This window comes from Mucor mucedo (genome assembly GCF_025094135.1).
Source record: "Mucor mucedo strain NRRL 3635 chromosome Unknown EV154scaffold_5, whole genome shotgun sequence".
Classification (NCBI taxonomy): domain Eukaryota; kingdom Fungi; phylum Mucoromycota; class Mucoromycetes; order Mucorales; family Mucoraceae; genus Mucor; species Mucor mucedo.
In genome coordinates, this window is record NW_026252289.1 from 456,605 (window position 1) to 467,564 (window position 10,960).

At 38.4% G+C, this 10,960-nt stretch overlaps 7 protein-coding genes across 7 annotated transcripts; 2 read left to right on the top strand and 5 right to left on the bottom strand.

Moving 5' to 3' along the window:
* The first annotated feature begins 332 nt into the window (after nucleotides 1-332).
* On the top strand, nucleotides 333-1,873 carry EV154DRAFT_492483 (mitochondrial carrier domain-containing protein). Its single transcript, XM_051599681.1, has 5 exons — nucleotides 333-551; nucleotides 686-743; nucleotides 811-1,235; nucleotides 1,299-1,580; nucleotides 1,649-1,873. The coding sequence occupies exons 1-5, from the start codon at nucleotides 409-411 to the stop codon at nucleotides 1,710-1,712; spliced, it is 972 nt and encodes a 323-aa protein (XP_051462914.1). The 5' UTR covers nucleotides 333-408; the 3' UTR covers nucleotides 1,713-1,873.
* Nucleotides 1,789-2,994, bottom strand: EV154DRAFT_492489 (uncharacterized protein). Its single transcript, XM_051599682.1, has 7 exons — nucleotides 2,907-2,994; nucleotides 2,802-2,841; nucleotides 2,663-2,742; nucleotides 2,507-2,602; nucleotides 2,312-2,441; nucleotides 2,102-2,235; nucleotides 1,789-2,045 (listed from the first exon to the last, which is right to left on the bottom strand). The coding sequence occupies exons 1-7, from the start codon at nucleotides 2,940-2,942 to the stop codon at nucleotides 1,866-1,868; spliced, it is 696 nt and encodes a 231-aa protein (XP_051462915.1). The 5' UTR covers nucleotides 2,943-2,994; the 3' UTR covers nucleotides 1,789-1,865.
* On the bottom strand, nucleotides 2,942-4,709 carry EV154DRAFT_492491 (Mur ligase). The gene is made up of 2 exons (XM_051599683.1): nucleotides 4,094-4,709; nucleotides 2,942-4,038 (listed from the first exon to the last, which is right to left on the bottom strand). Exons 1-2 carry the CDS (start codon nucleotides 4,655-4,657, stop codon nucleotides 3,046-3,048), a joined length of 1,557 nt encoding a protein of 518 aa, XP_051462916.1. The 5' UTR covers nucleotides 4,658-4,709; the 3' UTR covers nucleotides 2,942-3,045.
* EV154DRAFT_492492 (MoaB/Mog domain-containing protein) lies at nucleotides 4,640-5,743 on the bottom strand. The gene is made up of 2 exons (XM_051599684.1): nucleotides 5,519-5,743; nucleotides 4,640-5,463 (listed from the first exon to the last, which is right to left on the bottom strand). Exons 1-2 carry the CDS (start codon nucleotides 5,646-5,648, stop codon nucleotides 4,754-4,756), a joined length of 840 nt encoding a protein of 279 aa, XP_051462917.1. The 5' UTR covers nucleotides 5,649-5,743; the 3' UTR covers nucleotides 4,640-4,753.
* Nucleotides 5,744-6,061: 318 nt separating this feature from the next.
* Nucleotides 6,062-6,690, bottom strand: EV154DRAFT_435103 (transcription regulator HTH, apses-type DNA-binding domain-containing protein; the record flags this gene model as incomplete). The annotated part of the gene is made up of 3 exons (XM_051596779.1): nucleotides 6,425-6,690; nucleotides 6,231-6,363; nucleotides 6,062-6,164 (listed from the first exon to the last, which is right to left on the bottom strand). Coding segments are annotated over exons 1-3 (333 nt in total), but the record flags the coding sequence as incomplete, so codon positions are not given.
* Nucleotides 6,691-7,207: 517 nt separating this feature from the next.
* EV154DRAFT_535727 (uncharacterized protein) lies at nucleotides 7,208-8,899 on the top strand (the record flags this gene model as incomplete). Its single annotated transcript, XM_051604087.1, has 3 exons — nucleotides 7,208-7,468; nucleotides 7,555-8,414; nucleotides 8,482-8,899. 3 exons carry the CDS (start codon nucleotides 7,208-7,210, stop codon nucleotides 8,897-8,899), a joined length of 1,539 nt encoding a protein of 512 aa, XP_051462919.1.
* A 613-nt stretch (nucleotides 8,900-9,512) lies between these two features.
* On the bottom strand, nucleotides 9,513-10,251 carry EV154DRAFT_492496 (uncharacterized protein). The gene has a single exon (XM_051599685.1). The coding sequence runs from the start codon at nucleotides 9,915-9,917 to the stop codon at nucleotides 9,531-9,533; it is 387 nt and encodes a 128-aa protein (XP_051462920.1). The 5' UTR covers nucleotides 9,918-10,251; the 3' UTR covers nucleotides 9,513-9,530.
* Nucleotides 10,252-10,960: the final 709 nt, after the last annotated feature.

Sequence of the window (10,960 nt, forward strand, 5' to 3'; positions counted from 1 at the left end):
TTACATGTACATGATGCCTCTCTTTCTTTACAATAAACAGAGTGCGCATAGCTATCATGTGATTGATGTCTTTCTTGTGTCACGTATTGAAAATAGTAAAGGAATCAAGGGGTAAAAAATAAAAAAAATAAAAAAATTTATAGAAAAGGGCACATCTATTTTACCGAGAATCCTTTTCTTATTTTAAATCAAAATGATGATATCATGGAAAGAAAACGTTATCTAGAAAAAAAAAAAAAGATATGCATGGGAGATGCAAAAGGTTAAAACCGTGACTTTGGATTGAGTAAAGCCCGGGCCTAAAAACTCTTTTGGAACAGCGACTTTTTTATATTTCATTACTGGGTGACCCTGTTGTTTAAATTTTTTTTCTTTTTTAACCCCACTCTTTACACTTTTTTTTTAAGAATGTTCCCCTCTCAAGAATCCTTAAAGAAGAACTTCATTGTTCCTTCTCCCGCCGGTGATGTTGCTGCCCCTACTGGTGCTGCTCTCTATGCCCGTTTCGCCCTTGCTGGTGCCATCTGTTGTGGTGTCACTCACGGTGCTATGTAAGTCTACTAATATTTGTATTTTTGTGCTTATTTGCTAATAAACCTTTCTGTGATTTAGGGTAAAAAAAAAAAAAAAAAAATAGAACTATTAGAGTAATCAAAAGATGAATTAAATACTAACGATAATTATAGACTCCCGTTGATGTCGTCAAGACCAGAATCCAATTATCTCCCGAGATTTACAACAAGGTTAGAATAGATAAAAAAAAAAGATGGAAGGAGTAATAGGGAGATGACTTATTAAAATTAATTGTAGGGTATGGTTGCTGGTTTCCGTCAAGTCATCAAGGCTGAAGGTGCTGGTGCTTTGTTGACCGGTCTCGGTCCCACTGCCGCTGGTTACTTCTTGCAAGGTGCCTTCAAGTTCGGTGGTTATGAGCTTTTCAAGAAGACTGCCATTGATTTCATTGGTGCCGAAAAGGCCTCCGAGAACCGTACTGCCATCTACCTCGGTTCTTCTGCCGTTGCCGAATTCTTCGCTGATGTTGCTCTCTGTCCTTTGGAAGCTACTCGTATTCGTCTTGTCTCTCAACCCACTTTCGCCACTGGTCTCCTCGGTGGTTTCTCCAGAATCTTGAAGGAAGAAGGTGTCGTCAAGGGTTTCTACTCTGGTTTCGGTCCCATCTTGTTGAAGCAAGTTCCTTACACCATGGCCAAGTTCGTTGTCTTCGAACGTGTCTCGTAAGTTAATTTGTGTTATTTGTGTGTTGTATGTATATTCATTATTCTTTTTTCTTTCTTTAGTGAGGCTTTCGTCAACTCCATTGGTTTGCCCAAGGACCAAATTGCTCCCTCCACAATGACCGCTGTCAACCTCGGTTCTGGTATTGTTGCCGGTACCGTTGCTGCCATCGTCTCTCAACCCGCTGATACCTTGCTGTCCAAGATTAACAAGCAAAAGGGTGTTGCTGGTGAGTCTCTCTCTTCTCGTCTCATCTCCATGGCCGGTCAACTCGGTGTTAAGGGTCTCTTCTTGGGTCTCGGTCCTCGTGTTGTCATGGTTGCCACTCTTACCGCTGGTCAATTGTAAGTTTTATATTATCTTGTATGTCAGTACAATCACTAACATTTCCGTTTTCTTTTTTTTTTAACAGCGCCATCTATGGTGATATCAAGCGTGTTTTGGGTGCTACTGGTGGTGTTGAAATTGCCAAATAAGTTACTTGCTGTTAATTATTCTATATTAATCTTGTTTGAATCTTTCTTGAGAGGTTGTTTTTTAAATTTATAAAAAGTCGAAACCATTCTTTTTTTTTATTACACACATTTAGAAATAAAAAAAAAAAAAAAAAAATTAGTCATATACAGGTTTTAAGACATTCTTCTTTCCGATTTTATACTGTTGGGTCTACTACTATTATTATGTGGGGGATGACTGCTAGTGGGTATAGCTGTATTGTTATTACTATTCGTGGCAATGGATGGAGCATCTGTGACAATCATTCTTTTCATGATGGAATTCCAACTCTCTGTCTGAGATTGTATTGCAATCTAAGCAGGATTATCAATATTTGTTTGTTTGTGTACACATGAAAAAAAAAGCGTACCTGATAAGGAAAGGGGTTACCATCTGTGGTTGTGATGGACGGAATATGTTCCTTGGATTCATTCACGATTTCTAAAATCTTCATCAAACACTGTCTGAACTGATTCTCGGCGGATTTGATGGATCTCGTCTTTTCTACATATTGAAAAGAAGGCTTTAGACAAGTTTTTTTCTTCTTCTTTTCTTTCCTAAAAGTAAAAAAGCAAATTACCTTGGTCGGATGTTGGAGGTGGTGCCAGGTTGAGTGTGATCACCCATTGTTCCCAGCACACAAATTCTTCCGTCTTGGAGAACTGGAACCAATTCTTTTTCAAGCGTTTCTCATAAAAGAACAGCGCCACCTACTTTTGCCTTTTAATCATAAGCCCTCTCTCTTTCTCTCTCTTTTCAACCTTTTCTCTCGTACCTTTCCTTGCTTGACTTGTGTTGGACTTGTATTATGCATAAAGTCTGAGACTTTTTCTTCAATTAAATTTTGTACCTCTTCACTGTCGGTGATTGACTACGCTTAAATTATTTAACTACGGATTTCATGCCCTACTTTTCTCTTTTATTACTTTACAACACTTGTCTCGAGTACTCGAAGCTCACGAGGCACCACATTAATCAGCAGCCGGTGAAAAAAGATGGCATGTAAAAGTCCTACATTGAAGAAAAGATGAGTTCCATTTTCTTTTAGTGCCATGGCACTTTATTTTTACCTCGAAGCACATCCTTGGCTTGATCTCTCGGCAGAGCCATCTACAATACAGAAAAAAGTAAGTCAATAACTCTTAAAGTGAACGGAGCGTTCTTTCATTATTCACCATTTCGAGTGTAAATTCAAGTGCCATGCCAGTCATTTTATAATAAAAGAGGGAAAGAAAAGGTATACAATTTATTTAATTTTTTTTTTTTTTTCATTTTATCAGAAAAATAAAAATAAAAATGGATGATGTCACATTTTTATTGAGGTTGTATGCCCAATACAGTCAATGTATTGCCTACCATAATCAAACTACCTGTGGTCAAGACCTGCACTTGTTTACTGTTTGATTTGGCAAGCTCCACTGCAAAATCCACAGCATCCTCAATGGTAGGAACGGTATGAATGTTGTCGGTATCGAAATGAGGCACTTGTTGTTTCCAGCTAGAAGCTAATTCCTGCTGTACCAACGTCACTTCTTCTAATGTCACGGTTTTGTTGGTATTATCTGCCGTATAACCTTGTTTAAAAGTGATATTGGTAGAGAAAATAACATGATCAAACTTGATGTCCGATTGAATGCCCGAGATAATTTCCAGTAACCGAGCTGCATCACGACCGTGCGTACAGTTAAACACCAACACACGCAACACCTCATCATTACTAGTTACTTTCTTTTGGACGTTTTTAAACCAATCGGCACAGGTAGACAGACTTTCAACAGTATGGGCACCATCTAAGAACCAAGTCAAATTGTCACACAATGCACTGTATTTGGTTTCCCGTACATTTAATTCCTGTCCTCGTCCAGGCCAAGTCACTAATTTTAAGCCCTTCTTGAAAGATTCAGGCACATCTTCAGTAAAATCCACACCACGCATTTTCTTTAACCAGATTTTGACTAATTCGATGGCGGTCAAGGCATTGTATTTTTGATGTAATCCAGCCAAACCGATTTCAACACCATCTAACTTGGATACATCACGCGCATGCAAAACAGTCAAAGGCGCATTCTTTTCCTGAGCTCTCTTCTCTACCACTTCCATGGCTGCAGGAACTTGTTCAAACGCAACCACGGGAACATTAGGCTTAATGATACCCGACTTGTGCCATGCAATTTGATCAATGGTGTTGCCCAAGACAGTCACATGATCTAATCCCAACGCAGTGATACCACATACCACGGGTCTTTCAATGATATTTGTTGAATCGTATTCTCCACCCACGCCCACTTCCAAAATCGCACAGTCGACCTACCAACTTGAGTATGAGTTATGAGATTTAACTATATATATATATATAAAATACCTTTTCTTGAATGAATGCGTGTAGTGCGACCAAAGTCAAGAATCTGAAATAGATAGGCTTATCGGGATGCTCTCTTGTGTTTCTAAGGATTTCCTTGGTGTCTTGCTCGGAAAGGTTCATGGCTCTAACAGCTTCTTCCTTGGTGGCTTCTAAACGTTCCCACACATCCTGAGTATATTTTGCATAGAGTTCTTCACTGATGGGAACACCGTTGATACGAATACGTTCTCGGACAGCCACGAGATGAGGAGAAGTGAATAAACCTGTCTTGATGGAAGTATCGTAATGGTGTAAAGTGGCTTGGGTGAGTGCACTGGTTGAACCCTTTCCTTTTGTACCAGTGACATGGATCAGGTTGAGCTTATCAAAGTCTTTGGGCTCATAACCTATTCTTTTAAAGTAGTCTCTCATTTCAGGTAGACTCTTTTCGTTCATACGAGGACCTGCTTGACGAAGTTTCTCGAGAAGAGCAGCATTGCTTTGTAATGAGTTGAGTTTCTCCACTGCTTCCTTGTATGTAAAAGCCATTTTTGTAGAAAAGTTGCGTAGATTAGTAAAAGACATTTATTTATTTAGGAGTAGATATACACATAAAAAAAAAGATTTTTTTTTTTTGGCGTTACATGTCAAAATTGAAAATCATTTACAAAAGAGAGCCAATCAAATGGCAGGATCTATAATTTTTTTCCCCTTTGTAAACCAGCCTGAAATTCCATCAAGAATCTTTGAGCCAACCACATCTACCAGATCTTGATCTTTTCCAACCACACTCACCACGACACGGGCACCGTCTTTTTCTCCCCAATTAGGGTAACTGCCAATCTTGATTTGTTTCTCTGTGTACTCGTCTTGCAAGTCGGATAAAAACGAGGCAATATCCCCTTCTGTCATCTTGGTGGCAATTTGCACACGATGATAAGGCGATTGCTTGCCTACCATTGTTTGAAAATGGGGTTTTAAAGACTGTAATAACTGTTCAAATAATCGAGGGATACCAGGTAAGACATGGACATTTTCATTCACCACCACCACAGGTACCCAAAGGTCTTCGCCCGTACGCAGTTTCTGTGAAGGTTCAGGGAAAATGGCCATACGTTTACGAGCATCTGTCAAGGTCCAGTCCACAAATTTCTCCTTGGAGCGTTTTTCCATGCGTACACAGGTTTCTTCGTCTAGTTTCAGAGGTAAATGGAAGGCCTTGGCCAGTGCTGCATAGGTAATATCATCATGGGTAGGGCCAATACCTCCACTGGTAAATACAAGATCATGTTGTGAAGAAAGACGTTGAATGGTCTCTGCAATCGAGTCATATTCATCTGGAATGGTTTCTACACGTTTCAAATCAATGCCCAGGTCAAACAAGTATTTTGCTGTACAAGTAGATTAGTAATACAAAAAAAAGAGGACAATGGTGGCATGCTTTACCAAGAAAGTAGGCATTGGAATCTCTGGTTTTGCCATTGAGAATCTCATCGCCAATGATGCAACATGCTGCAGAGAAATCCCGTTTTTGGTGACTCATGGGGTATCTTAGAAGGGTACGTAAAGCAAACATATCAGAAGAAATAAAATAATATAAAAATATTTGAAAGACCCGCGCCCCTCACATGATTTATATTAAAAAGTTCTAAATTTTTATTTATTTTTTCACCAAAATGATTTATCCATGGTTAAATGATGATGATCATTGGTATTGTAATTATAATAAGTCTCGCCATAAGTTGCAGGTCTAGTCAAATTCACGATTTCCTGGCCTGATGGCAGTGCTGGTGGTGGTGGAGATGAATGGACCGAACGCGTGCCGGGTAATTCTTGCTGCTGTTGCTGGTGCTGGTGCTGTTGCTGTTGCTGCTGGTGATGCGTTTGATGCGGGTGATGCTGTTCATATCCGAATCGACTTCCATTAACAGCGTCATGTTGCATACGGAAAGATGACGAATTGAGTCGATTCATTTGGTGGAATTGAGAAGAAGGGTATAGGAAGGAGCCTGGATCATCAGAGAAGATCGGATGTAATATATCATAGATTTTAAATTGATTCGCTAGTGCTTTTGCCCTGACAAAAGGGATCCTGTCAAAAACTTAATTGTTATTGTTCTGTTCTAAATATGAGGCTATTATTAGACATCTATTTTACCATACGCCCTTAAGATGCATAGCTCCCACTTTGACTACAATACGTCCTCGTTCGTTCTTAAGAATACCGTCTCGTTTACCTCTGGACATACCAGCCACATTGAGTAATTTCGTGCCATTGATCATGTCATTATCTGAGATTTTGTATTAATGCATAAATATCAATTATATAAACAAACAATCATAAACAATTACCTTGACGACGGGCAACGCATATGCCACGACTGTCTACCTGGTAACACATGGTGCTCTCATCTTCCCATAGTGTCGTCGTCAATCGTGGTCTCGTCATTTTGGGACGTGGTGTTGGTCTTGCATAAGGTTGGTACAGATGATGCGTACTACTGCTGCTACTGCTGCTGCCGATGCTGGGATGGTAGCGTGGAGAAGGAAGCGAATTGGATTGGACAGGAGGTAGCGTAGGCAACGCAGGTAACGATGGAGATGAAGTATTGACTCTCTGTTGCCAATTATGCCAATCGTGATGAGGATGAGGTTGCATTGAACTTGTGTACATATAATTAATAAATTAAAAAAAAAAAAAAGAAAAAAAAAGGGTCCGTTTTATAGCAGGATAGATAGAGAAAAGTGACGTTATAACCGAAATGGACCCCGATATGAAAAAGTGTATAATAAAACCAACCGAAAATGAAAAAGTAATCGAATTATGAGGTGATTTGTTATATAAATGAATGACTGTGGCTGCATAACAAAAACGCGGCATATATATAAAATGCTTGTAACCGAAGTTTATAACCGTATTTGAAATACACCAAATTCCCCAAAATGATGTTGTACCAAAAAAAAGGTGACACAAAAAGGTACCCCCAAAGGAATGCCGTGTTCTTTGTATACCTCTGGTTTAATTAGAGGAGTGTTAAAAAAAAATTCCAAAGAAAAAAAAGAAGGGATAATTCATTTTTTTTTTATATTTTCTTTTCTTTTCTATTTTTTTTTTTTTTTATATTATATACTGGAATGAGCTACGAAACAGTGTTACCAGCAAGTGTATTGACCTTAAACACTGAACCATTTCCTTCATCATCTGCCAACGATTCAAAGCAAATATCCAAACTCATTCTGAGATCAGCACTACAGAAGGCCAATGTGGCAGTGCAGTGTGATTCCACTAACGATGTCATGGGAGCGATTAATTCCTACAAGGAAGCCATCTTATTACTGGAACGTGTCTTGTCTACAGTGGATAAGGAAAATGATCGACACAGGCTACAAGAAATAGTAAGAACCTTTTAGCATGTACAGAAAAAAAAAAAAAAAAAAAAAAAGAGGGGGAGAAATAGATAAACTAAATTTTTATATTTTAGCATGATTCTTATTCTGAACGGATTCGACTGTTAAGTGCAATTACGCATAAAGTAGATACAGATAAAGATTGGTTAAATTCTAAACCAAAGTATTCATCCGCCAAAATGATTCGAAAGATGACTTCTTCTTCCTCAATTATTGACCATCACTGGGAATCCTCACCTCCTTCCCCTTCTTCTTCTTCCTCTTCAGTTAGGTTTGTTAGTAACGGAAAGGAGAAAATAGCTTCCTCGCCACCTATCCTACAATTACAAACCTCAAAAAGTACTCCTACCACCAAACATTCCAAAGAACCCGTCACACCTATCATTACAAGACCTCCCAGACATGGCTCCAGAATTATCATCAACAATAACAGTAATAGATCATCTGTGAGCTCACTAAGTTCCGTTGATTCTGATACCTCCATTGTCGAACAGCCTTCTATGGCTCTACCCTCACTCAAAGACACTCCTATACCCATCAAAAAATCCGTCTTTCGTGCACGCACCAGTAGTTTACCTAAATCACCACCTTCCATGCAAAGATCCTCTTCCATGTCCACTGTCGAGGATGTTGAAAAGGAAGATACGCCCGTCAATGTGGTAATGGCAAGACCTATCGTCAGTCGTCCCTCTGTCAACGGCAGTTTAGGTTCCATGCGGAAAAAAGCTGCCAATCGTTTGTCCATGGATGGTTTTGTCTCTCGCAAGACGCCTTCCTATGGGTTCATCCTTAAAGATCAAATGACCTATGACATGACAGATGAAGAGGCTGAGCTAGAGGATACAGGCCATCTCAAACTTTTGCTGGCCATTGAAAAAAGCATGTTAGAGGGTGCTCATATCACTCAAAAGCTATATATACCCAAGAACCTCTGGTCTGTTCTTTTTTTTTTGTTTAACATGAAATGATTTGAACTAACATGACGCATTACAAATAAATAGGCAACAGCCCAATATCAAACTGTCGTCGATGGACATTAAAGTCTCGGCGTGTGAATCTTTAATGAATGATATTGCACGACTCGAGAACTGGTCCTACCTGGATGATCTTTCCAGCTCCACAAAATTATTGGATAATTTCGAGAACGCCGTCGATCATTTACAGACCAGTTTATCTAAGAAATTGAAACGGGAGAGCAGTCATGCTGAAAACCACCATCATAATACAACTACCAGCAGTGCCAGTAGTGTCATTTCCACACAAAAGAACTCTCACATGATTCACAGCAATAGTCGGGATTCCATGTCCACCATTAGTAGAATGGATAGTGGAAAAAAGACACAGTCTTTCATGTCGTGGGGTACCAAATTAACAAAGTCCGTTGAACGCATGAATGCCTTCAGTTTAACCAAAACGTAAAAGCAAAAAAAAAAAAAAAAAAAAAAAAAAAGCATCTGCATATTTATATATCATTGACACTTTTTATAATCTAGTGAAGATCAATATAAACATTACATTAACGTGCTTCAAAAGCTATTTGTGAAGATCCACATTTTAGGTATGTACAACAATAAAATGCACTGCACTGCACGCACGGTACTAAACTCTATTTTAATATAGAAAATTGGTTGACGCATTATAGTCTGGAAAAGAGAAAGATGAGACAACCCCAACATGACGTTCTTATTACAAAATTAGTTAAAATCTGTACTGTTATTAATACCGTGGTGGGTGGATTTGTAGTAGGTGATATCACAATCCTGCTTGCCAAATGGCTTAAACGAGGCGGCTCTTGGGTGAATGAGTAGACCAACTTTCTTTTTTATATTTTTCTGTACTTATTATAATCACTACTTACTACCATCACTACCACTACTATTACTATTATTACTACCACTATCACTACTACCTTTACCGCCACTACCACTACTACTTTTACCACTACTACTACCTTTAACATCACCACCACCACTACTACTACCTTTAACATCACCACCACCACTACTACTACTATTATATTACTACCATTTATTTATTTTAATAAAAGAGGCTACGGCCAAACATCACAGTCTGCCTCTGTCAAGTTTATTTCAATGACCTCAGGCGAAGGATCATCCTGCTGCTGCTGCTGCTGCTGCTGCTGCTGCTGTTGTTGTTGTTGCTGTTGTGTAGTAATATTAAAACGAATTTTTTGGTCTCGTTGTTGTAAACTTGCACTTTTATGACATTCATAACCTGCATTACGACGGTATTCACTTACGAATAGTTCATCGTTCCATTGAAAGCCTTGATGGCGAGACATGACAACAACGGGACAAGGTGCATACTCGGAATAACTAGAAAACATTTCTCGTTGATTTCCAATATTCTTATCATACACTCTGTATTCATAATATTGATCAAGTGGATTTCGTTTAGGCCCTGTTTGGTTTGGCATCTTTTTTAAATTTAATTTGGGAAAGAGTGGGTTCTTATCATGCAATTTTTCCTTAATTTTTATTTATATATGCAAAAAACAAAAAAGAGTCACGACCCCCAACGCCCATCCCAAAGTGTCAACATGTCTTCCCACACACATACATTTGTATAAGCATCCATAAGTTAAAGTAGTGAAAAGTTGAGTAATAAATAGAGAATTCATGTTAAAAAAAGATTCATCCAAACGTGAGAAATTGTGCAACTCAATCGGGTGTAAACCCGTAAGACTCATTAACAACGTTATATGAAAAAAAAAAAAAAAAAATTAAATATCCCAAGCCGTTCTACCCGATGTAATCTTTTCAAACAGATCAATCCTGTTGAGCTGTCAGAAAGCATCCTATTTATTTGAATGTCCCTCGATAACGGTTCCCATTCCTGAAAAATAATTATCTTTTTTTGTCAAACAATATAAACAAATATGCATTAAGAACGAAGGAGAGTTTAGTGTCACTGATCATCCATTTTTCAATATTGTGAAATTCTTATTTATAAAAGATTGTATAAATACTTTTCATCATACCATCGACAGGCTTTAGTTTGTTCTCCTGTCAAGTCTGTACTTACAACTTATAGCTTTGTCGGTCCACTACTTTACAACATGCTTCCCACATAAACTATAATAATATGATAGTAAGAGCTTTTGAGGGTAGCAGATGATATGTATGACTTGAACAGCCCATTTGCTTTACCTCCATCCCCAATTTTCCCCTTTCCAGGCTTTCTCAAGGTTTTATTAGACGTGGCATATTCATTGTGGGGAATTGCTTTCTCCTTCACTTCCGCTAAATTGTTTATGTATTATTGCGTTATTAAAAAAAGACTATCTTTGACGGGGAGAGTTATTTTACGCTTGCTACTAGTTCCTTGATTATTGAAGGAGATGATAGGAGACAACATCTTCAACAGTTTGTAAAATTTGGGCATAAAAATGTTTTTTAGCCTGTTTTTGTTGTCTGCAAAAGTCCCTCATTACTGTCGGTAAATTCATTTTGAAATGCA